At 38.3% G+C, this 23,503-nt stretch overlaps 5 protein-coding genes across 10 annotated transcripts; 3 read left to right on the top strand and 2 right to left on the bottom strand.

The window, feature by feature from the left end:
• Window positions 1-782: 782 nt before the first annotated feature.
• LOC112188160 (glutamate receptor 3.7) lies at window positions 783-6,694 on the bottom strand. 2 transcript variants are annotated; one of them, XM_024327214.2, is made up of 6 exons: window positions 5,862-6,694; window positions 3,870-5,218; window positions 3,349-3,626; window positions 3,137-3,168; window positions 2,023-2,429; window positions 783-1,396 (listed from the first exon to the last, which is right to left on the bottom strand). In XM_024327214.2, the coding sequence occupies exons 1-6, from the start codon at window positions 6,115-6,117 to the stop codon at window positions 983-985; spliced, it is 2,736 nt and encodes a 911-aa protein (XP_024182982.1). In that variant the 5' UTR covers window positions 6,118-6,694; the 3' UTR covers window positions 783-982. The 2 variants fall into 2 exon arrangements, with proteins under 2 accessions (XP_024182982.1, XP_024182983.1); XM_024327215.2 differs by having other exon boundaries at window positions 3,870-5,210; window positions 5,862-6,039.
• A 1,053-nt stretch (window positions 6,695-7,747) lies between these two features.
• Window positions 7,748-9,945, top strand: LOC112187784 (50S ribosomal protein L6, chloroplastic). 2 transcript variants are annotated; one of them, XM_024326713.2, is made up of 3 exons: window positions 7,748-7,883; window positions 8,363-8,671; window positions 9,401-9,945. In XM_024326713.2, the coding sequence occupies exons 1-3, from the start codon at window positions 7,849-7,851 to the stop codon at window positions 9,735-9,737; spliced, it is 681 nt and encodes a 226-aa protein (XP_024182481.1). In that variant the 5' UTR covers window positions 7,748-7,848; the 3' UTR covers window positions 9,738-9,945. The 2 variants fall into 2 exon arrangements, with proteins under 2 accessions (XP_024182481.1, XP_040369506.1); XM_040513572.1 differs by having other exon boundaries at window positions 9,377-9,945.
• A 1,030-nt stretch (window positions 9,946-10,975) lies between these two features.
• LOC112186000 (phytochrome-interacting ankyrin-repeat protein 1) lies at window positions 10,976-11,494 on the top strand. The gene has a single exon (XM_024324354.2). The coding sequence runs from the start codon at window positions 10,976-10,978 to the stop codon at window positions 11,492-11,494; it is 519 nt and encodes a 172-aa protein (XP_024180122.1).
• A 4,840-nt stretch (window positions 11,495-16,334) lies between these two features.
• LOC112190373 (histone H3.2) lies at window positions 16,335-16,918 on the top strand. Its single transcript, XM_024329809.2, has one exon. The coding sequence runs from the start codon at window positions 16,390-16,392 to the stop codon at window positions 16,798-16,800; it is 411 nt and encodes a 136-aa protein (XP_024185577.1). The 5' UTR covers window positions 16,335-16,389; the 3' UTR covers window positions 16,801-16,918.
• A 613-nt stretch (window positions 16,919-17,531) lies between these two features.
• LOC121051856 (5'-AMP-activated serine/threonine-protein kinase catalytic subunit alpha-like) lies at window positions 17,532-20,284 on the bottom strand. Of its 4 annotated transcripts, XR_005807222.1 has the most exons (4): window positions 19,990-20,284; window positions 19,642-19,909; window positions 19,415-19,508; window positions 17,532-17,771 (listed from the first exon to the last, which is right to left on the bottom strand). XR_005807222.1 is itself a non-coding variant. In XM_040515336.1 (3 exons), the coding sequence occupies exons 1-3, from the start codon at window positions 19,897-19,899 to the stop codon at window positions 17,725-17,727; spliced, it is 399 nt and encodes a 132-aa protein (XP_040371270.1). In that variant the 5' UTR covers window positions 19,900-20,284; the 3' UTR covers window positions 17,532-17,724. The 4 variants fall into 4 exon arrangements, 3 of the variants coding, with proteins under 3 accessions (XP_040371270.1, XP_040371269.1, XP_040371268.1); XM_040515336.1 differs by having other exon boundaries at window positions 19,642-20,284; XM_040515335.1 differs by lacking the exon at window positions 17,532-17,771 and adding an exon at window positions 19,058-19,193 and having other exon boundaries at window positions 19,642-20,284.
• Window positions 20,285-23,503: the final 3,219 nt, after the last annotated feature.

Below are 23,503 nucleotides of genomic sequence, written 5' to 3'. Positions count from 1 at the left end.
CCAATAGACTTGTATTGCCCCCCAACAAACATTAAAAAAAAATTTCCCTTCTGTCCCATTACATAAAAAAAAAAATAATAATTTGGGCACCCACAAAATGATCCGGGCACCCATCGTTGCACCTTCCTTCGTCGGTTTTTCTCGGTTGCAGATTATCAGCGCTCAGATGTCTGAATATTAGATCGAAACCCTCAGCTACAGACCCTCAGTTGCTGTTGCGCGGAGACCGGGTTGTCGGAATATGCCGGATCGTTGGAATCTGCAAGAGAGAGAGAGAAGTCGTGCTGGAGATAGAGCGGAGAGAAACAACGATGTTCAGATCGAGATCCGAGTTCGCCACCGGCGAGGTAGCTCTGACCGGAGCTTCTTCGTCGTCTTCAGGCAAGCCGGTGCTTTTCGTCTGTGATTTAGGCAAGACGGAACTGATTCAGGCAAGCCGGAGCTTCTTTGTTGTCTTCAGGTAGCTCCAACCGGAGCTTCAGGCATGATGCCGGAGTTCAACGCTGCATCAGGCGGAGAGAGAGAGAGAGAGAGAATTGTGCCGGGGACGAAGTGGTGAAGAGAGAGAGATAGTGTGATAAAATTTAATTTTTTAATTAGGCCAAGGCTAAAATTGTCATTTTGCTTCAAATTGTGTTAGTGGGAATAAAAATTTGTTGCTGGAGTAAGTAAGACAAATTTAGCTGATTTTGGGGCTTTGGGTCAAGGACTATTTTTTTAAATGTCACAGCAATCTCAAATTAGCCCTAAAACTACAAATAACTACTCATAACTCAAAACTCTATGATGCCATCCTTGTCATACAGAAAAGTATTTCTCAATTAAGCACTGAGCTAAGAAAGTGATTATATACATGCTTCCTGAGTGTGTCGTAATATTATGATCAATTACCAGAAAGAAAGTACTCTAACTATCGGAGTTCTCAATTTGTACTATCAAACATCTAAGCTTTTCTTTCTCTGACAACATATATAGATACTTATCAGCAAACCTGAACTTGCGGATTATCATGCTGAAACATTCTCTTGATAGCTTCTTCCTTTTCATCAACGAAATCAACAAAGTTGGATATGACTTGAGAACATTGAATATTGGATGAGCTTGTGGATACAGGAGAAGGATGATTTACTTGCCGTTTTTTGTACCGGACAAATTGGTAAATCATTCTTATCAGAAACACTACAAATGCAACGACAGAGAAGGCACCACATAATAGATATAAACCCCAGAAGCTGATCAAGTTGAGTTGGTTAGGCTCAGTGTCCTGATCCTTATCACCAGGACAACCCATCTTACAAAACCATTTCTCGTGGATCTTCCGAAGCTCTCCATTCTCAGAAAGTTTCAAGATTGCAGTCGACATGTCAACAGCTAAGGGAGAATCTTTTTGAAAAGCCTAATTTACATAGGTGAACAGACAAAATAAGAAAAGGCCATAAAAAATAATCGGTAAACAAGATGCCATAGACAATATAGTGGCTTAATTTCATGATGTTGGTCTAACTTTGCAGCTACTCTATCTCATTGATGACAACGAGGAACCAAAAAATTACTGCAATCCAAAGGCACAAAGAGATTTTAATAGTTTTTGATTCATTATAATGAACCTTAAAAATGGAAAGGGATTGTCCATTCTCCTGAAAGTATGGAAAGTCCCGCTTGTATTACTTCCCAATATTTCCATTATTATTCCAAATTACCTCAAAAGTCTATCTACAACATTTATTAGTAATGTTCTATTCAACTCCCATTTTGGAACACTACACATTTCTCCAAAATTGTGTTAAAACAATGAAGATTTTCTCTTTCAGAATATTTGGCATCTTCCTACTTTATATGGTAAAGAAAATCACTTCTACCACTGTATGATGAATAACACTATTAAAATATAGATGCAAAAATATCTGACCTGAATATTTAATGTAAACCAGTAAGGGAGCATCAGCATTTGCAGTTTCCCCAAAAAAATATCAAGCATGCATGTATGCACATCTATTTGTAGCTATAGACAAAGGTACTTACAAATCCCCATCCGCTCCTGGTAAATGTTTGCCCAATAATCCCAAAGTCCGTTAGCCTTGAGAGAAACAAGTCAATATAAGTTAGCTCATCTATCACAGCTCCCACCCCTCCATTATCTGGCCCTTGCCGTAGTGCTCTTTCATACTCTTCTGGGGAACCTAGAGGAACAAGTCTTGAACTAGGAATGTAGAGGCTTTCAGTCAGATAGCTATAAGCAAATGACCCTACTTGGTACCCTATGGGCCAATTGCTTGCGATCAAGCTATCAATTCCAGTGACGGGTGATGAAATCTGTTGAACTGTAAGGATTGAAGTCAAGCTTGCAGTATAGCTTGACGTGATTACCATCAACAGGAAAAGCCATACCACCATCACTATCCGCCCAAGTGGACTCACAGTATCTTCTTCTGTAATTGATGAAGGAGTAAATACTTTACTATAATGATATGTGGCTCCAAAATTTACTGAAAAATAATATCATAACCCAGGTGATGGTAGAACAGAAGCACTGCAAACTAGTCTTAATCATCCTTTCAAAAACAATATACTGTCAATATATTGGTAAATAATATTCAACAGCAAAACTAGTAGTCAAATAGTTCAGAGCTTATGAAAGAAAATGCTTAACTTTAGTATGTACATCCCATTTTCTGTAATAAGACGACTTGTGCCAAATCCTTTTGTGGAAAGGAACTTGTCATTATATTAATATGCAACAAGTTTTAATTATTCATAACTTTCCAAATAATCCTAAGAGAAAACATATAAGATGAATAGAGACGAAAAAGTTTAGACTTCATTAAGAACATCATGTGGCACTGTGGAGCAGCAAGAACTGATGTGGCTTGTTAGTTTCACTGAGTGGCAATAAAAACTTAAAAAAGAACACACATCTGTGTGTATTTTAGTGTGCAGCAACATTCAAGTTTCTGGTTTTTATAGACCATGTATAATTGGCCTAAAAAAGATAATGTATAATCAATGACAATGTATCAGAAAAAACTATCTTCTAAAAACCATCTTATCATGCCTCTATTAATGTTAGAACTTGCAAGTATAGCTTTAGAGAACCAGAAAGACTAAGAAATAATTATATTGGAAATCCCACACTTACGATTTTTCTTGAAAAGTGTTGAGAAACTGAACCTGCAATAAGAAACAGTAGAATGGCATAAGAACCAAGTTTCCCAAGTATATGATTGGTTAATTGCAACATCAAACTGTTAAGCAAAGAGGAATGGCTGCATTAAGATAACATTAAAGATATTTAGTTTCGGGAAGCGTTGTACTTGTAATGGTCTACATTTCAACATATAGAAGGCTTACAGGAACATTGTAGCAAGCTGCTTCTTAGGGGGACCTCGAAAATCATCATTCACTCGATGCTCAAGAGTCCACATAACCACTGCAACAATCACAAATGAAGCTGCTGTGACAGACCACAGCTCCCAAGTAAATGGTTGAAGAAAGACCCAAGCATTTGACTTTGAATTGGAAACAGGCGCCACTATCACTAACCCAGTGGTAGCAAAGGGCTGAGAAAAATCCACAATCATTGTGCGGTTTTTCACAATTGCAATGTCCCCGACAGCTGCATCAAATACCTGCCAAAAGTTTCAATTACAAAGAAGGTGTTGATCAAATGAAGTAGATAAATATTACTATGGTTCTCCATCAAACTAAGTTTCCAGTTCATAGTCGGCATGTAGATTGTTTCAAGCTATCTGCATGTGCTAACTCATACATCATGTTTCCATGTATTGGTACGTTATCTTACCCTAAAGCGGACTCACATTTTAAACATTCTTTGGATAATACCAATTCTAAAGCCAGTAAAGTATACTTACATTTTGTGCAACCATCTTCACAAGCTCATCATAACTGGGATTGGACTGACCATTCCCAAAAGGTACAAATCTGTAAGGAATATTATACGGAACTAACTTTCGTGCTGCCATGAAGACATCAATACAGTATCCTTCGATCTTGTGGCTGTCATTCAGTTCTCTAGCAAATTCAACAAAACTCACTCTTTTTGGCACTCCAATTCTCAATGGTTGTTCATCGTCTGCAATCACCCAACCACGTGGCGTTACTGTATTTCCACCTGGCCAAGTAACATAGCCAAGCTTCTGATCCAGTGGGGGATAGCTGCTTGTCCCTCTTTTAACAGTTACAGGAGGTGAAACTGAAAACCCTGAATAATTAGACCAAAAACCGATTGTATGAATTGCCATCTTCTCAATATTAATGACATCATAACCACCACTAACAATGTTTCTGTCTTCTCGATTAAATCTAACCTCACCAGCTAAACCACTCATATTTGTCTCCAATAACTTCTCTCTAAGACGAGGTCCACCATCAAATATTTTAAGCTTTGTCAGCTGAATTTCAGACGGTTTCAATTCTAGTAATTTGTCAAGGACAGAGAATGAGATATTTTCATGTTCATCTATAAATCTTCCAATAGACTTTGCAACTGTCCAGACTGCATCATAAGCACGTAGTCCATAGACATTTAACTCAGAACTCGCTAAACCTTCTTTCTGCATTTCTTTCCACCTAGACATAAATGCACTCTTTCGATTGGACTGTGGGGTATGTTGACGCAGTGCAACTACACCATCAAGAACAGCGAGCGAAGTTCGATTCATTGGAGAGAATGAATCAATGGTAGTAGAGAGCCAATCTGTTGCAAACCACACGTAGTCACTTGTCATCATTTGAAGTTCTTTGGCAACTTGAAAGATTCTCAACCTGGGGTCAGGATCAATGTGAACAACGTAGACACGAGGGCCAAGCAATTTGGATTTATTGAGCAAATCAGTGAGGTAACTTTGATTGAATTGAACAGGCAAAGCCAACTTATATGCAATTTTGGTCATTTTTTTCTCAAGTTCATCACCTAAAGCAGATATTCCATTCCTCCCATATTCATCATCCACAAAGACAGCAATTACCTGTTTCCACCCATAGTAATCAATCAAACCAGCCATGGCCGCCATTTGATAGCCATCACTCTCTGTAGCTCGGAGGAAGTAAGGGAACTGAAGAGCAGACAGTGTTGGATCAGTGGCAGCATATGAGATAAGAGGTACTTGAAGACCATTAGCAATCGCAGAGATCATATGAGCTATTGCAGAGGACTGTGGACCAATTATGGCCACTACACCTTTGTCAAGAACCTGAAAAGCTGGTCCGACAAGTATGCTATCACAATAATGTAGGTTGCAATAATTTCAATTCTGAGTCAAGTACTGTATCAAAATTACCAAGAAAGGAAAAGAAGCACAGAGGTTATCATGTACTAAGAAAAATGAAACCAAATATACTGATTGATTGTGTGGTAAAAATGCAGAATATGCATATTTTTATAGGGATTACTTTACAAGCAGATGTTATGCAGTTGAAATTGGACACTAAAGGCAGGGAAACAACTGATAAAGGGGTTATGATGATGAAGAACTTTAACATCAATAATATGCAGTGCCATATTAAATGAAGAGATGAACAAACTTTAGCGTCAACATTCGGAGCAGAAGTGAGTAAATCAGCAATACAACAATTATGAGAGGTTCCATAGATTATGTAGTCCTAAGCAAACTGAGATGAACTTGAACTAGGAAACTGGAAAACTATATGCATGAATGCTTCACAGACTGTAACAGAACAGATACAGAATATAATATCAATTAACAAAATCAGTCGATGTATGATTTCGCTACAACTGCTGTAATCTCAAATTTTAGTCAATAAAGAAAAATTCACAACTGCCATAAACAACGATAAGAAATGATATTCATATACAGAAACAAAATGATTAATCACAAAGGCACCTTCAATGGATCCCAAGAACGCGCTACAATTTGCATTCTCCATAAACAAGTTCAGTGTTGCGCCTCTGAGTATTCTTGAATCTGCATTAACATCAGAAACTGCTGCTTGCATAGCTGGCTGTGCAACTCTACCAATAACAGAGTCAAAAGTAAAAATAGCTCCAATGTTCACCTCAGAAGGCTTTTGGCAGTAAAAAGAAGCAGTGAGCAATACCCATATGAGAGCATGAAGTGCCAAAACCACACTATATCTCATACTGGAACAAAGTTACGCCCACCACTGTAATTCCTCAAAGTGAAGACTCAACCTTGTCAGAAACCTTAATGGGTTCTTCAAAAGGAAACCTTAATGGGTTCTTCACCAAAAGGATGCACCATATTTTTGGATAAAGACGAAAACTTCAAAGGAAAGCTTTGTCAGAGGGTGACAAGAGAGTAACTGGTAACCCCACACTAAAGATAAAAACTTCAAAAGAAAGCTCTGTAAGGATATCCTCTAATTCCTTGATCACTACCCAGTTGAGAAAAGCACTCAAACTTCAATACTGGACTATATAAGTACAGGACTTTCACCAATGAAATGTTGATTTCCAGACAATTTTAACTTTCAGGACCAGAAACATGGTTGTCTAAAGCCAGAACTGAGGTTCAGACAAAGCTTAGAGAAGTGGGTTTGGTGAGAAAAGTAATGGGTACAATTTCAAATGAGGAATTTTTAAGTGAAAATAGGATTGTGGTGGTTGAAGAATTGAGTTTGGATCTGGAAACATGATGTTCCAAGTTGCGAGAATGAGCATCCTTCAAATTATTCTGGGTCCACTTGCATGTCATATTCTCAGGGCTTTCGTTTTCCTCAAAAATTGCTGCTGTGCCCGCTTAACAGTCTTAAACAACATCGTTTAGTACGTGGAGCCAACCATATGCTTCAGTTTTTAATTACCTAAAACATGATAAATGCTTTTCTCACCCAAAAAATAATTCTTCGAAGGTCAACTTTCAACCTTTTTTTTTTATCGATACAAGTCTAGACCAACCATTTTTTAGGTAATTTTGGCTAACTTATATTTAAAATAATATGTACCTGTTACCATCTACTGTGTTAAATATGTAACAGTTATGTATTCCTGTCAATTTGATCATCATGTAACTGTTAGTTAATGACAAGACGTATTTTTTGGTTTACGTCCTTTGGGTTAACAAGGATAGTGAAAAAATGCTTTAAAATTAGGTTAGAATTAAACTAGGTGGATTCAATAAATGTAACCAATAAAAGGCTTCTAAAAAAAAAAAAAAGTTTGCCTTTTTGAACTCAATCTTACTAAGACCATATCATAGAGTTTCAAACGTCAAGAAGAGTTCTATCCCTATCAATGTAGTTTTGTGTCATGATCTCAATAATGGTGCATATTTATTGGTGGTTTTGAATCCTAGAGTGACAAATGATCACAAAAATTATTACATCTTTGAAAATAATAAATTGTAATAAGTTAAACATATAATAAGAGATTCCCGAGCTAAATTTTTATATATAAATTACTGTTTTTTTTTAATTTTTACTTATTAAAATTGAAATGTTCCAACATTATCAAGAGTTGAATCTTTGAATAATGTGTCACTTTTACCCAAAATACTGTTAAAAGCCATAACAGCATTTAGTGCCACTTTATTTATTCTCTTTTGTCAATTGTTCTGATTGAGTCTAATTAGTTAAGCATAAGCAGCTGTTCCCATCACATCATATTCATAGATTGATAAGCATAAGCAATCAACCAAGAACCAAATTCTGGTAGTTAGGAAGAAAATGGATTGGGCTAAAGACCAAGTTTCCTATTTTCAATTTGGGCAAAGCCCAAGTGCAGAGGGCAATTCCGTCATTCTATCAAATGCTGGAACTGGATAACAAAGGTCCATCCTTTCCTTCTCTTTCTCATCGTCTAGAGAAGCAAAAGGGTTCACAGAGTCAGCTGATGCTCTCAAGCTCTTAACAATGGCTTCCCCAATCACTTCGTCTTTCCAAACCAGGTCACAATCCCAACCCTTCCCTTCACTATCTCACTCTATCTGCTCTACTTTCATGTTCAATTTTGCTTTACTCTTCTGTAATTCAAGCATTGTTACTGCTCCTTATCTTTTGGCGCATATCACATTGCCAAGTTTCTTTCTTTATGGCTTTTGGGTCACAATATCTGCTGATAGATTGAGAAAGTTGGAGTCTTTATTGCTTTTCGAAACCTTTTTCGAGTAGGTTGTAGTGGCACAATGGGTTGTGTCCATATGGAGGATTTGATTTTAGGGTTGGCTAAAGCAAATTTTTGTTTAGATATCAAGGGAAATAAACAGCCTCGTACCCAAATGCATATCTTATGCAGAAGCATTTATGTTTATGAAGCTTGTGTTACTTTGACTAGCTAGTGTTTAATTAGTATTGTGATGGTAAACTGAGCAATAGTTGTGGAGTGTGTTTGTCTTTCTGAAGAACTGTTCTGGTGTTATGTTTTCAGCAATTTGCGGTCGGCTTTTCTGGGCGAAAGAAAGGGTTTCATTGTTTACAGTGCTCCTGCAAGTAATGTTGGGTTTTTGAAGAAGACCGTGGAATGTAAGGAATCGAGAATCGGGAAGCAACCGATTGAAGTGCCGAACAATGTGACACTGAAATTGGAAGGTCAGGCTCTGGAAGTAAAGGGCCCTTTGGGGCAGCTCTCGATGACTTACCCACGAGAAGTAGTGGTGGAAAAGGAGGACTCTGGATTTCTAAGGGTCAAGAAAGCAGTGGAGACGAGAAGGGCCAATCAAATGCACGGCCTTTTCAGGTAGAGTTTCTTCCATCCTTCAGCACCTTCAAATGAGATTAGTCTTTTCAATTCTTCTTAGCTTTTTTTCTTAAAATGTGTTTTCTGTTGATCTTTTAAATTCAAGGATGTTGAGTCTTCTAAAGAAAAAGTATAAGAGATTGGGAATGATAGAGTTGTGGTATTGTGATATTCTAATCTGTCATTGGATCTCTGCTTTCTCATATCCTAGGTAGTATGATGACAGGGCTGAACGGTCATGCTGCTCTTGCCTTTTCAAAATATAAAAGAAAATTGCAGACATTGGTGGTTTAATTTCATTGAAAAAATCTTTTTGTTATCAATCAACATGTCTCTTCTATATCAAGTACACAGACCATGCAAGTTATTTAACGAAGGAATACCGATATGGATTGTTGCTGGTTAGATAAAAATTTCCATATGCGTGTCCACATGTCGGAGTAATGTAGTTTGTGAACAGTGTAGTTGTTTCCTGGAATGAAACCAAAAGGTCTTTGAGGTTTTTGAAGTTTCTGTTATTCAAGAGGATTTTCATATTTCTTTTATTCCCTCTATTGTCTTTTCTTTTGTTTTTTTGTTTTAATTTATGATGCCATAGTATCTACCTGATCATAAAAGAGAATCAGATTTAGCCATGTTAGGGCACATACATGTCCAATTTGAGATTCATCAAAGGTTCCCAAATATCTCTCTCTAACCCTTCAGTGCCTGTTTGAATAACTTTCTTAGGACACTTACGGACAATATGGTGGTGGGAGTATCCAAAGGATTTGAGAAGAGGCTACAGTTGATTGGCGTTGGTTATAGAGCGACACTAGAAGGGAGGATTTTGGTATTGAGTCTTGGGTTCTCCCATCCAGTTAGGATGAATCTTCCTGATGGCATACAAGTGAAGGTGGAAGAAAACACCAGAATCATAGTTAGTGGATATGACAAGAGTGAAATTGGTCAGTTTGCTGCTTCCATCAGGAAATGGAGACCCCCAGAGCCATACAAAGGTAAGGGAGTGAAATATGCTGATGAAATTGTAAGAAGAAAGGAAGGAAAAGCAGGAAAGAAGAAGTAATATTTTCTTTCCCTGGTGTTTTATTTTTATTTTTGTATTCTCACATTTGTGCTTGTCAATATGTATCAGAATTATTGAGATTATTGCTAGCTGTTGTTCATTCTTCCAGTATTCCGCTTGTTAGTCCATTGTAGCTTGTAGCACATGAGACTTTGATTGTGCAAAATGAGAGATGAAAATTATGAATACAGCCCTTCACTATTCGCTATTCTCAAGACCATTTTATTTTTCTAAAATACTGAATGTTAAGAATACGACAGGTAAGTGATAATGATGCGTGTAAGATACTCATATAGTGTAAACCATCCATACAAGAGTGGATGGACCAGAGGCAGCAGTATTCCAGTAGTAAACGTAAGCTAGCCTAGATTTTGAAGGTTGGTTGCCCCTGAAAATTGAAGGTTCTTGACTGAGTTGATATTTGCCTTACTAGCTGGTGGACGGTGCTGCTACATAGGAAGGACACCATGGGATCACAAAAGGAAATGCTACTATTTGTGAAGTCGAAGGATAGCAATCAGCCCCCGCTCACTCTCCCATACGAATGTTAAACGGCATCACATTGTTTATAACAGACGCAGAAGCTAGTGTCATTGAATGAATCCAAAGCGAGCAGGCGTCACTGTTGTAGTTGGACATACCAGGATTGTTCAAGGAAACTGTGTGTAAAGTAAAACACCATTTGCCAGCTCCATCATCCGCCTCATTTCCTGGTTTCAACTCCCAGAGATGACTATGGCACCGGCCAAGATGCAAGACGCGCATGTATGCCCTAGGCACACACATTTCGGATGCATGTCAGGCAACCTCTTGCGGTCAATCTCATCACATTCAAGTTCAATGAAATGGCACTTGCCCACCATATCTGATGCTAGTTCTACTGTCACATGCCAACGGAGCCAGTTTAATTAATTAGGATTATGGTTTCCATTAAGATTTACTTTAATTCATTTAGTTGAATTCACATGCCCACAATATCCATCTAGCTAGCCACCCAGGTTTCCTTTTCAATTTAAGTCTAGGATTCTGATTCCATTAGGATTTACGAAACTGGGATAACTGGGATATCCCAACGAATGTGCCACGTGGACTCATAGAATTGATGTGGGAAAACCTTGGCTTCTCAAATATTCCATGGACCGCTGGGAAAGTTGGCTCTTGTTATTATATAACACCAATCCCCCAATGTTAGTTATTGCATAGAACGCTTTTGGGTGGTAAGTAAATAAATGTAAAGTATGATCAGGGGGAGGATTACCTCGTCAAGGAGGCGTTCGTGTATTAGATCCGGCGGCCATGGAGCCAGCATGGATGATAGGGGATGGACTCAACTTCACATTGGTTGCCGCAAGGGTGATCTCAAAGAGGTGAAGCGGCTTCTCAACCAGGGTGTACTGGATGTGAATGTGGCTACATGCAGTGGTCAAAAATCAAGAGGGGTCACCCCTCTTCACCTCGCCGCAGAGGGCGGCCATGTTGACGTCATGGATGAGTTGCTTCAGCGTGGGGCTAACATAGATGCTAGAACTAAACAGCTGGGCAGTGCTTGCGGCTGGACTCCGCTTCACAATGCAGCGAAAGAGAGGAGGAGGGAGGCAGTGAAGTTTCTGGTGGAGAATGGGGCGTTCTTGCCGGTTGACATGCAGGATTGTAGGTTTAACCCTCCACTCCATTACTGCCTCGGTCTCGAGTGGGCTTACGAGGACATGAAACGGCTTCAGCAACAAACGTCATCGTCAGGGGAGAGCTCTTGCTGATCCTAAACCTGACGCTGTTTTGTTTGGTGTAATAATTGGTATTGTTGTAGCTGCCCTCTTTGGCTCACCATATTAAAATTAGATCCAATTTTGCTGTACTGGGTTGTAGTAACAAGGTTAAATATTTGTTTGTCTAGTAACAGCTATGTGGGTCTGTCTTCAAGCTAGTTTTCAGAATTGTAATCAAAGTGTTCAAAGTGAAAAACACATATATATATATATATATATATATATATATATATTATTTCAATTGAAATCTTTTAGTAAACTTTGGAGGACAGTCATTTGGCTTTATTACTCATGGACATAAGATTAGACCGTGATGAGGGCTAGTTCTTAATCAATTTTAACGTAAAGGCGGATGATTAAGTACAGCATTATGTACCCTATTTCATCACCGCCGTCTACAAACCCTCTTCTCCACCTTGGTCACCGCCACCGTACCCCAACCACCTCCACCTTCGCCACCGTCACCACCTTCTCCACATGCATTCTTTAGTGCACATACAATGTCAACGGAAGCCTTCACATTGGACATGATTGAAACCCTCGTGTTGACAGACTACATAGCAAGCGTGGTCAGAACACCACCCTTTGTAATAGTAGCTCCGATACTTGCACTCCTTTACCCGGACTTGAACCAGCATCTCTTGAATTTACAAATATATATGTAGAAACAAAAAAATTAGCATAAATCATAGATACTATTTTACAAAATGTATTTGCAATTAGAGAGAGCAAGAGAGAACTGGTGATAAGAGAAGAAAGAGCAGCAACGTACATGATCTCAAAGAACCTGATCTTTCCCTTTCTTGCAGCTACAAATTACCAATGGATTTTAAAGTACCAATTGTGGGAATGACAAGGTCTACTTTTAGTACTTCACAATAATGATCCAAAGGTTTGGTTACTTGATCAAAGCTGATTTTCAAGCCTTACAAAGATATTCACATTTAATATGTGCGTGCATAGTACTGTAGCATATGGTGATCAAGGTACTAATATGATATATCAACCTTTAATTACTTGAAAAATTACATCCAACATGTTGGTCTTATATATGCCTTTTCTTTTGGTTAAATAGAAGGCCAGACGCCTAAAAGTTCGAAAAAAACAAACCCTAGTCCAATCAAGAAGACCTAATTAGCAGAAGTCCGAACAAACAACCATGCCATAGGAGCAACTCCACCGGTTGCTTCTTGACTGGTCACCAGCTAGGAAAAGCTGATGTGGTGACTATGGAGGAGAAAAAAAAGCTTCCAGCGGTGGACTTATGACCGGCCAAAACTTGACATTTCGTGACCCAAGAGAAGAAAAATGTCATGCTCTTGACATTTTTCTTGACCCAATGTGACCGGTTGCCAAGTTGGCCCAAGCCCAGTCGAGCCCACGTTATGGCTGATGAAGGGAGAGTTGACGCGAGCTGCATGGCGCGTTGGAAGCATTTTCTTGTCGTTTAGCGCTGGACGGTGGGGACTCGAGTTGGCTGACTCATAGTGGCATGGTCTGCTGCTGAAATGGGACATGTGGAAGGCAGCAATGTGGTTTTTTGGAAGTTTGAAAGCAACTGTCCTTTAATCTGGACCTTTCATTTCAATTAATGAAGCAATCTAGGCTCCGTTTGGGATTGAGTTTTTGGGCTAAATCCTGCTTTTTCTCACCATTTATGACTCATAGCCTGTTTGGTAAGTATTTTAAATATGCGTTTCTTTAACAATTGCGGCCTGAAACAGCAAAAATCAAAAGCAGCGGAGGACCTGCTTTTTCATATTACTGTTTTGTGAACGTGAATCCAATAACGAGTACCTTGATGAAATTCCAGAAACATCCCCACTGAATTCAAAAATTGACCTCAAAATTTCCCGTTCTCTTCTTCTAGGTTTCATGCGTGTTCTTGCTCTCTTTTCAGCTCCTCACCCCCTCGCCTTCATTGTTCTCTCTTCACAACTTTTCACTTCTCCTTTGATAGAGCAGTCGGTAAGAATGGCAAAGAGCAAGTAGGTCTTGCATATGGTGCCATATTAATAATCAATTTGCTCATGTTCATTCTTTCCCTCTTTCTTCAAATCTAGGTTTTTGCCAATTTATTTCTTAAAATTAGTCATGAATCAGTGAAATGTTTCTTGTTTTTGTTCACTCCAGTCCTCACATGCCTAATAAAGTAATCATCACCTCAATTCTTTTGGTATGATTTTCTATGCTTCTTCCATTAAAGTATAGGAGTGGGTTTACCCAGAAATGAGGTTTCCCATAATTGGGGTTAATCTATTGTACCATACGATTAAGATTACCCACAATTATTATATCCTTGATATAGGCATGTATATCAAAATTGAAAAATAAGTAAAATGATCGATGTCCATTTTAGAAATTTTATGCTTTTAACATTAACTTTACCAAACACTCTTGCAGTACTTTTTTTCACCTCAACACTTATAAATATGTGATTTACCAAACATTACACTGATATTTTTGACAGCGGATTATTTCTACAACCGAGTTATTTTAAAGCAGAGTATTCCAACTGCAATACCAAACTAAGCCCTAATGGGTTATAATTAAGCTATGTTTGTGTGTATTTATATATCTCCCAAATTTTTTAATAGTTACACCTTCCTCCTCTTCATATAGCCCTCATCTTCCAAATTTGTTTATATCCAATATGACATTAATAATCCATAAATCTCCATTATTAACATCTATTTACATCAAATCTATTTCAATTTTCTAATTTTTTTTTTTCAAAATCAATAAACAGTAAAACTGACTGGTCAAGAAACAAACGGATGGAAACCCATGTCCAGTGGCAGTGAACAGTTTCTTGACTGGTCGACGCCTTGACTTTTTGACCTTGACATTTCTTGACTACGGGTGGAGTTGCTCTAACCCTCTCAACTTCATTCCCTTCGATGTCCAATTTAATTTTTAAACCTCATTTGGATGTAAGACAGTCGATCATGATCCAAATTTGATAAAATCAATAAAGAATAAAAAATAATAGGGTTTTTGTCCATTTACCCTATTTTAAAAGATTTTTTTCCCACTTACCCCATTAAATTTTTTTAATTCCCTCTTACCCAAAACACTCTAAGGATATTCCCTAATATCCCATTACGATTTATTTTTTGTTTTTTTAAAATTTTTTTAATAACATTTTACCCTCACCCCTTTATTACTTTGAGAGAGAGAGAGAGAGAGAAAGAGAAAATGAGAGAGAGAGAAACAATAGAGACTTCACCGGAGCCCAATCACCGGCCGCCGCCTAACGAAATTTTCTGAAAATCTCACCGGAAAGGTTTATTGCCCCCAATAGAGGGTCAATAAACCTTTATTGCCCCCTAATAGACGTCTATTGCCCCTCCAATAGAACTTTCGGTAGCGGGAATATGAACTAATCTTCTGAAAATTAGACAAATAAAACTTTTATTAAAGAAAAAAAACGAAGATATTATATCAATTTTAAAACGTCTATTGCCCACCAATAGACATTCAAATTTTTTTTTTTCCTTCTGTCCCGTTACTTTAAAAAAAAAAATCTGATTTGGCACCCAGAAAATGATCTGGGCACCCAATCTCTTCTTGTTGCACCAAATCCCCCAGGCTATCAGAAACCATACGTGTCAGTGTCAAACAACTCGAAAGCTTCAAATAAGATATTCCAACAAGCATCAGATCCAAAACAACCCTAATTTGAAATGAGCATGCAAATTTGAACCTAAAGAATAAGGGTGTAGTTTCAGTAACTGGATTCGCAATCTGAACTTGAAGGAGAACAAAACAAAATCAAATACATGTATTGTACCTTTCCTGAAACACACAAAAATTGTCTCAAAATCAAACATAATAGAGATGAGCTAATTTTCCGTCTCCAATTCCCAGAGCCCATCATCCCATGAAAAACCCATCAATGATTTCTTGCAACTTTGCAATCATCTTCAGCATCCATACAAACAAATTCAAAAATTAGACAAAACATAAATGAAGAATGAAATATGTAAGAGGCCGGAATTTTCATTGACCCAAAGCAAATGTTGCCGGAGGCGGAGTTCGTACTGCTATAGCTACTGGCTCGGTTGAGTGGTTGTGTGTGAGCAACCTCAAGGAGCGAGTATGGTGGATCTGAGCTTGGTGGAGCAAACGCAAATGGAGCTCTGATGCCGTAAAACCAATTTCCAAACGGATCGGGTTGGAGGCAAGACACAGAGACAACGACGGAGGCAAACTGGCCAGTGACGTCGTCTGTCCGATTCCGACTAGGGGAGAGAGAGAGAGAGACATGTGTAATTAATTAATTAATTTAAGGGTAAAATTGTCATTTTACTTTCAACAAGATGAGTGAGAATAAAAATTTGTTGTTAGGATAAGTGAGATACTTTTGGCCAATTTTGATGCTTTGAGTCCCACACCATTTTTATTTATCTTTTGTTCATTAAATTCTATTATCCCTTTTTAAATTGTGCCGATAAGTTTGCATGGTATTTGGTTTCCAAACCTCAATTCTACAAAAAACACTTGTACAGTGTTGGGTCGAACTCCAGAAGCCCAACTCTGTCAATCGCATCGTTATCCATATCGAAATGTTCACCCGCCTCTCTCTCAAAAATGAAACTCCGCCATCTTAAAAATTTGAAACAAAGTGAAAAAAGTAGTTGCCGCCTTAACAACTCACTCTCATTGGTCCACTTGACCAGCACACGGATCGCTATCCACACCGTCAATAAAAAAATCCTATCAACGTTCTACATTCACCCACCCAAAAATTTTCCAAAACCCTCCAAAAATTTCAAACCTCACCCCAACACTATAAATACATCCACCAAATCAACCCCAAATTCACAACTGAAATCCAGAAAATCCAGACAACCCAAAACCCTAGTCATCTTCAGATCTCAGATATGGCCCGCACCAAGCAGACTGCTCGGAAATCCACCGGAGGCAAAGCACCGAGGAAGCAGCTGGCGACCAAGGCTGCTCGGAAGTCGGCTCCGGCGACCGGAGGAGTGAAGAAGCCCCACCGCTTCAGGCCGGGAACCGTGGCGCTGAGGGAGATCAGGAAGTACCAGAAGAGCACGGAGCTTCTGATCCGCAAGCTGCCGTTCCAGAGGCTTGTGAGGGAGATTGCTCAGGACTTCAAGACTGATCTCCGGTTCCAGAGCAGCGCCGTGGCGGCGCTTCAGGAGGCGGCGGAGGCTTACTTGGTGGGTCTGTTTGAGGACACCAACCTCTGCGCTATTCACGCCAAGAGGGTCACCATTATGCCCAAGGATATTCAGCTTGCAAGGAGAATCAGAGGCGAGAGGGCTTAGAGGAAAACCCAGATCTCATTGCTTTGATATTAAGATTTGCTCAGCTTAAGAGAACCATGAATTAGCTATTGTTGTATATCGATTTGGAGATCTTAATGAGAATGGTTTTTGCGAAGATGACATGTTTTGGTTTGTCTTATCTGTTGAGTTTCAATTCATATAGGAACCCAAATTATAATTTCAACCTCAGCCCTTGGTTAACAACAGAGTATAAATTGGGGAAACTTGTATTTGCTGATGGAACTAATTGGCATTGAAATAGGGAATTGAAACTTGAACTGCTGCTTGAAGCATTGACATAGCATTCTTTGTTGTGGGTCTTACTGTCTTCTTGAAGGGTCTTCTTGGTGGCACCAAATGGCTGCCATTGCAAATCTCTTGACCTAGCTTGTACATGTGATTCATGCCTTGAATATCAAGTTCAAATAGCAGTCATATACTCAGACAATTAAAACTAAAATTTCCCCTTTCTTCAGCACCAACTAACCATTTGGAGAAGCAAGACATCAAAACTTATACACATACATTGTTACAGAGACCAGTACTGCAGGCCTTAACCAACCAGCTGCAACACAACCAAGCCTATGCCGGCCGCCAGGAATGTCTCAAAGCAACAATCAACATGTTTAATACAAGATCACTGCAAATACCAGCAGAAGGTGTAATCCTGTAAGCTAGTTGAATTATTGCAGCTTAATTCTCATATAAATCAAAGAAAGGAGAAGCACATGTATAGAATAGATGATCCTATTTATTGATATCACCACATAGTTTGTCCAAGAAACAAACTGTTTTAGCATTTTCTTTTGGGTGCTACATACCGAGAGCCCAAGCTCGGAAATAGAAAAGACTAGATAACAATCTCCCTGGGTCTATAGACCCCATATGCATTATCCTTTGAGCAAATCAAAACAGCATCAATCTTCAACATTTTGCATCTTCTTCTTCAACAGCTTGTATGTGGTGGTTTCCTGAAATTAAACCAATTAACTAGTACTGAGCATTATGACAGGAAGAAAGAAAGAAAAATAAATGAAACGTTGGTATTTTCCAACATAAACAATACAGCTGAGTATAGACATACGTATTTAGGGGGATGGAGTAGCTAAGGATCTATAAAGAACTGAACAGCTAACTTTTTTCATTTAAATCGCAATACTACATGAAAAGGTAATTATAAATAGCACAACTATCTCATAACAATCAGGTTAATGATGGAAAAAAGATGCCCCAACAAAATCAAATACAACAGATACTCTAGGAAACTTGCAGCTAATGGAGGTATTAAAAAAAACTTGCTAGGTCCCATATTGTGTCTAAAGCTAATGGGGTATCAAGTCTGACATACCCAAAGCGGGTGAGGATATTTCAACATGATGTTCTATTCCTTATTATAGCATATCTACTGGAGTTTTTCATAAGCAGGACATCTTGAGTGTGTGTAGCTGGTAGGTTCTATAATCAAGGAAGAAGCACATTTGCATTCTAGTTGAAGGTTATATCATGAGAATACCCTACATTGGGTTCTTACGTTAAGAAGCCACTTCAAAGCTTTTTCTTTGCAGCTAAAAGTGCTGCAACGACCACTTGGACTCGCCCTTTACAAAACATTTCCCCCTATGAAAGGCTTTTGCTTTCTCTCTCATATGTTTTCCTTCATTCCTATTGTTTTTCAAGCCTTCATGGCCTCTATAAGATGACCTCAAAAATCCTCCTGAAAGCCACCTTTACAAGTTCACAGCTCAACAGATTTAAAGCAGGAATATATATATATATATATACATATATATATATATATACATATATATATATATATATACAGGCGGGTTCTGAAGCGGACGTCCGCACTTCGCTAAAGTGCGGACGTCGACGCAGCAGGCGGGTTCCAGCCGACGACGGCGGCGCGGGGCTGGCCGGAGGGAGGCAGGAGGCGTCCCAGACCTCTTCTGGGCGGCTTTCGAGGTTGGAGGAGGTCGGGCTTGCCGGTTTCTGGGCAGCCACCTCACCTGCAGTTGCAGGTTCTGTGCAGCACCGCAGAACCGTCGCCGGCGACTCCACCGCACCTCATACCCCTCCGCACGACCCCCGGAGTCCCTCCGGCAAGCCGCGCCGCGCCGTCGCCGCTCGATCGAGGCCGGAGGAGCGACGTCCGCACTTTTTCTGGGTTGCGGACGTCCTCTTCAGAACATTTTCGTATATATATATATATGTATGTATATATATATATATATATATATATGTAATTAACCCATATGTGTGGGTGGGTGTGTGTAAATGAATTGCCTACAGATACAAACATATATGTTTCATGCAATAATAAATGAACTCCTATTACTTAAGGAAATTCCCAGTTAATAATTCAAAGCCTCTCATTGCTGCAAACCAACAGAAGCCTGAAAATAAATCATTATGTAGCAGAAACAGTCAACAACTAATCAACATCAGCAAGCACTTCCCCAATATCATATATCATACAATCTCAGATTCCTTACCTTCAATTAACTCTAAAAAAACTCAAAATTCATATATGTAATCATCTAGGATAAAAAAATTAAATAGAAAATGAGTGAATAAGGGTGGAAATCCAAAGCAACTATTGATGTCCAAAACCCACCTGTGTGTTCCCCCTGAATTAGAGACTGAATAAGATATTCCCTCTCACATTGCGTCTTCTTGATAGCCTCCAATAGGATATTGTTGTCAATACCCTGCACATATATAGACCCAAAACAACGCATATATACATTAAAAAAAAAAAAAAACTCAAAGCAAGCATGGATTCAAAATAAAAGGGAACAAGAATATAAAGAAATTCTGAAATTATTAAGGCTATGCACCAACCTGATCAGAAATGCCATGAGGATCATTTAAGAACATTTGATCCCCACCTTGAAACCATCTGTGGTTCTTGATTTCTCGGATGTTGATACGATCCTTTGCTTCCCATGCTGTCATTCTATGTATTAGATCTGCTGAGGAATAGAGAGTCTGCCATATTGAAAGCTCAGTAGTGATGGGCAGCCGAATAAGAGGTGGTAAAGTGTTACACCTCTGGGCCACTGTAGATATCCACCTCTGGGCCACTGTAATTTGTACCATCTTTGCTTATCTGAAATAATAAAACACTTCCTTCATATTATAAATATCTAACTCAAGGTAATCAATACTCAGAATTACTAAGCATCTCACCTCAGGAGCCTGAGAGAAATTTGTTCCGCAATAGGAACTTCATGTCAAATCAGCGGTCAGATAATTGCTTATTCCAAAGTCTGATTTTCAGGTGTTCTTTAGTTTCATCCAAGAGTAGATTTTCAGGTTTCAAATCTCGATGAATCAAAAGGAGTTTAAGGAAATACTCAACACCATGAATGAGCTATACAACAAAAACATGACAGGAAAATACAAATATTAGGTTTTAAGTCCCGATGAACCAAAACAAGTTTGTGGAGAGATATAGAATTAGTTAATTTACAAAGAAATAAAGTACCTGGAAAAAGTATCTATGAGCTTCCCCTTCAATTAATGTCCCTCCTCTTTGTGCAAGATAGTCATCCAAACTCCCACTTTCCATCACAATATATGCCATTCTTTTATACATCTGCCCCATATAGCAAGTCATAATATTTTGGTGTTTCAAATGCTTTGCCACAAACATCTCTCTATGGCAAAGCATTTGAAGCACCCAAATATTATGACTTGCTATATGGGGCAGATTGATGCGCTCAAAGCAAGCGCATAATTTAACCCTGAAATGTCGTTAGTAATATAAGTAAATAGAGATCGTTCTATTCCGGGGATTGAGGGTACACCTGTAATTGTGTAACAAATAAAGAAAAGTATTATTTACAGAAATAAAATAAAGAATATAAATATATACAATTGTATAAACAAATAAAGAATTAAAATAATAAAGTATTATTTACAAAAATAAAATAAAGAATAAATATATACAAGTAAACACAAATAAGGGGGGGATTAGGATTCTTAAAATTAAAATTAAAATAAATAAAATAAAGAAAACGTAAAAACATATATACAAGGGTGGAACGCAAAGAACAAAGATCAAAATCAATTCCATGTAATCAAATTCGATTCAAACCCTATAATTGTTCTTCCAAGTCATGAGAGAGGAGTTGATTATGTGAAACATTCGAAAGCAAATGATTTCCCATATTTTACTTTTCAATGCTAATTAACCTAAGCGAAAGCACCTAGATTAATTCTATCAAACATGCAATCAAGCCCTAGAAAGCTAGTCAATCATGACATGTTCAATGCATTAGACATAGAGAAAGTCTATCAACTCAAGTGTACAACTTAGTTATGGAAAAGTCCACCTAATTGCAATCCTCTTCAATTAAATTCGATTCTTGTCCAGAACCTTTACTACTTTTGATTCAAGTTACACAAAACGAAAAGTCGATTTCATGTTCTTAAACCTAGCACCAATTACATGCAAATCCTATAAGTGTCGACCCAAATAAGATAAACATATAAAAGTTTTCTGTAAAGCAAATTTAATCGAACAAACTCACATAAGCAACTTAGAATCACAATTATAGAATTCGAAAACTTTATTTAAACATAGAAATTGGGCTTAAACTTTGCCCTAAACGTTAGGTTAACTAGAAACAAGTTCATACGAAATCAAACAAGGAAACCAAAAAGGTTACAAGGAAAATGAACGAATTACACCGTGAGTGGAGATGGAGATGGAGAGCTAGATGGTTGGATCTTGAATCTTGGAAGCAAGCCTTCAAGGTGGATGATGGAGGATATGATCTTCACGGCTCCTTCTTCTTCTTCCTCTCCTTGCTTGAAAATGCAGAAACTTAAAACTAGAGAATGGAGAGAAAAATGAAAAGGAAATGGAGAGACAAAGAAGATGAGATGGATGAAGGAATTGGTATAGAAAAATGGAAAGGAAATGGAGAGACAAAGAAGATGGAATGGATGAAGGAATTGGTCTTTTGAGAGTGAGAGGAGAAGTGTATTTATAGCCCAAAAAATGATGAATGGAGGGTGGAGATGAACATAAATGAAGGGCTAGATATGTTAGACAAATTTGTAAAAAAATATCTTCCCACTTGTTTATCACTTGTTCAACTTGAATTGATTTTCCTCCTCAAGATTTTCCACTTGCTTGCAACTTTGATTTTCCTCCTCAAGATTTTCCACTTGGTTGCAACTTTGATTTTCCTCCTCAAGATTTTTCACTTGCTTGGAGGTCCTAAAAATAGAAACTAATAAGAAAAATAGAAACTTTCCTAAAATGAAAAATGGCAACTACCGAAAATGGAAACTTACTAAAAATGATAAATAGAAACTATAAAAATAGAAACTTTCTACAAATAGGAACTTTCCCAATCAAAGAATGAAAACTTTCCTAAACAGAGTTTTAATAAGGAAATAACGCAAGAAATGCAGGGAAAAGTAAGTAAAACGTCGCATTAAAATGCTCCTATCACAGATGTATAAAAGAAGAGCATATATTGTGATGGAATGGATGGAGGGTGGGAGTTTGGATAACTATCTTGCACAAAGAGGAGGGGCATTAACTGAACGGGAAGCTCGCAGATACTTCCATCAGATACTTTATTTCTTTATAAATTAACTAATTCTATATCTCCCCACAGACTTGTTTTGGTTCATCGGGACTTAAAACCTGATATTTGTATTTTCCTGTCATGTTTTTGTTGTATAGCTCATTCATGGTGTTGAGTATTGCCATAAACTCCTTTTGATTCATCGGGATTTGAAACCCGGAAATCTACTCTCGGATGAAACTAAAGAACATCTGAAAATAGTGAGACAGTTGCGAGGGGTTCTGGTGCCAAGTTAAAGAAAGGCGACATATTGCAACAGGACAGACCGTGGCAATCAAAATATTATCTTTTGTAGTAGCCGGCTCAAATTGAAATATGATAGGCATTCATATAGGGCATCATCATCATCCTCCTCCTAATGTAGTAGCTGGCTCAAACCAGAAGGAAAGGAGCCAAACACTACATACAAAGGAAATTCAATTTCAATTTCATTCTTCAAATCACCGATTTCACTGTCAAATAAACTGGATCTAAAACTGATAAGACTCAAACTAGAAGAAGAGGAGCCAAACACCGTGTCAAAATAAAAAAGCAAGTTAACTAACTTCAATTTCAATTTCAGGCTTCAATTTAAATTTCAGGTTTCAATTTCAAGTACTTATTTGAATGCCTAGTTTGAATCTAGGAATCGAAATATCAAACAAGCATGAGGAAGAAAAGCTGCAGTGGTTGAGAGAAGAGGAAAATCAAATCTATACCTCCAATTTTGTGTGAAGCTGTGCTTTGATTCTTCAGAAAATGCAGTAGGATCTTCAAGTATGAATTTAGGGAGAGAGCTTCGACATCGTTTCTCCGAGACTATTAAGATACACATTTGTCAACAAACACAAATGATTGATTGAATCTACTAATGAGAAAAGAACATCAAGACACGGAGACCCGAAGACTGCGCCTTGGTGTTCGCCTGGGCTGCAGCGGAGGAGTGGGCATGATTCGGGTTTAGCGACAGTGATTTTGGGCTCGAGGTCGTAAGGCTTTGAGTCGACGTGAGTCGGGGTTTGGCCGCGAAGATCGTCGCTTGGTCTATGGGTACGGCTTCTGTTGTTGCGGCGGTACAATTCTGCTGTTGCGAAGGTGGTTTTCGGGTCTGACTTAGC

This window comes from Rosa chinensis, chromosome 2, assembly GCF_002994745.2.
Source record: "Rosa chinensis cultivar Old Blush chromosome 2, RchiOBHm-V2, whole genome shotgun sequence".
NCBI classification, from domain to species: Eukaryota; Viridiplantae; Streptophyta; class Magnoliopsida; order Rosales; family Rosaceae; genus Rosa; species Rosa chinensis.
The sequence above is the reverse complement of the archived record's forward strand: the minus strand, read 5'-3'. Positions and strand labels throughout refer to the sequence as shown.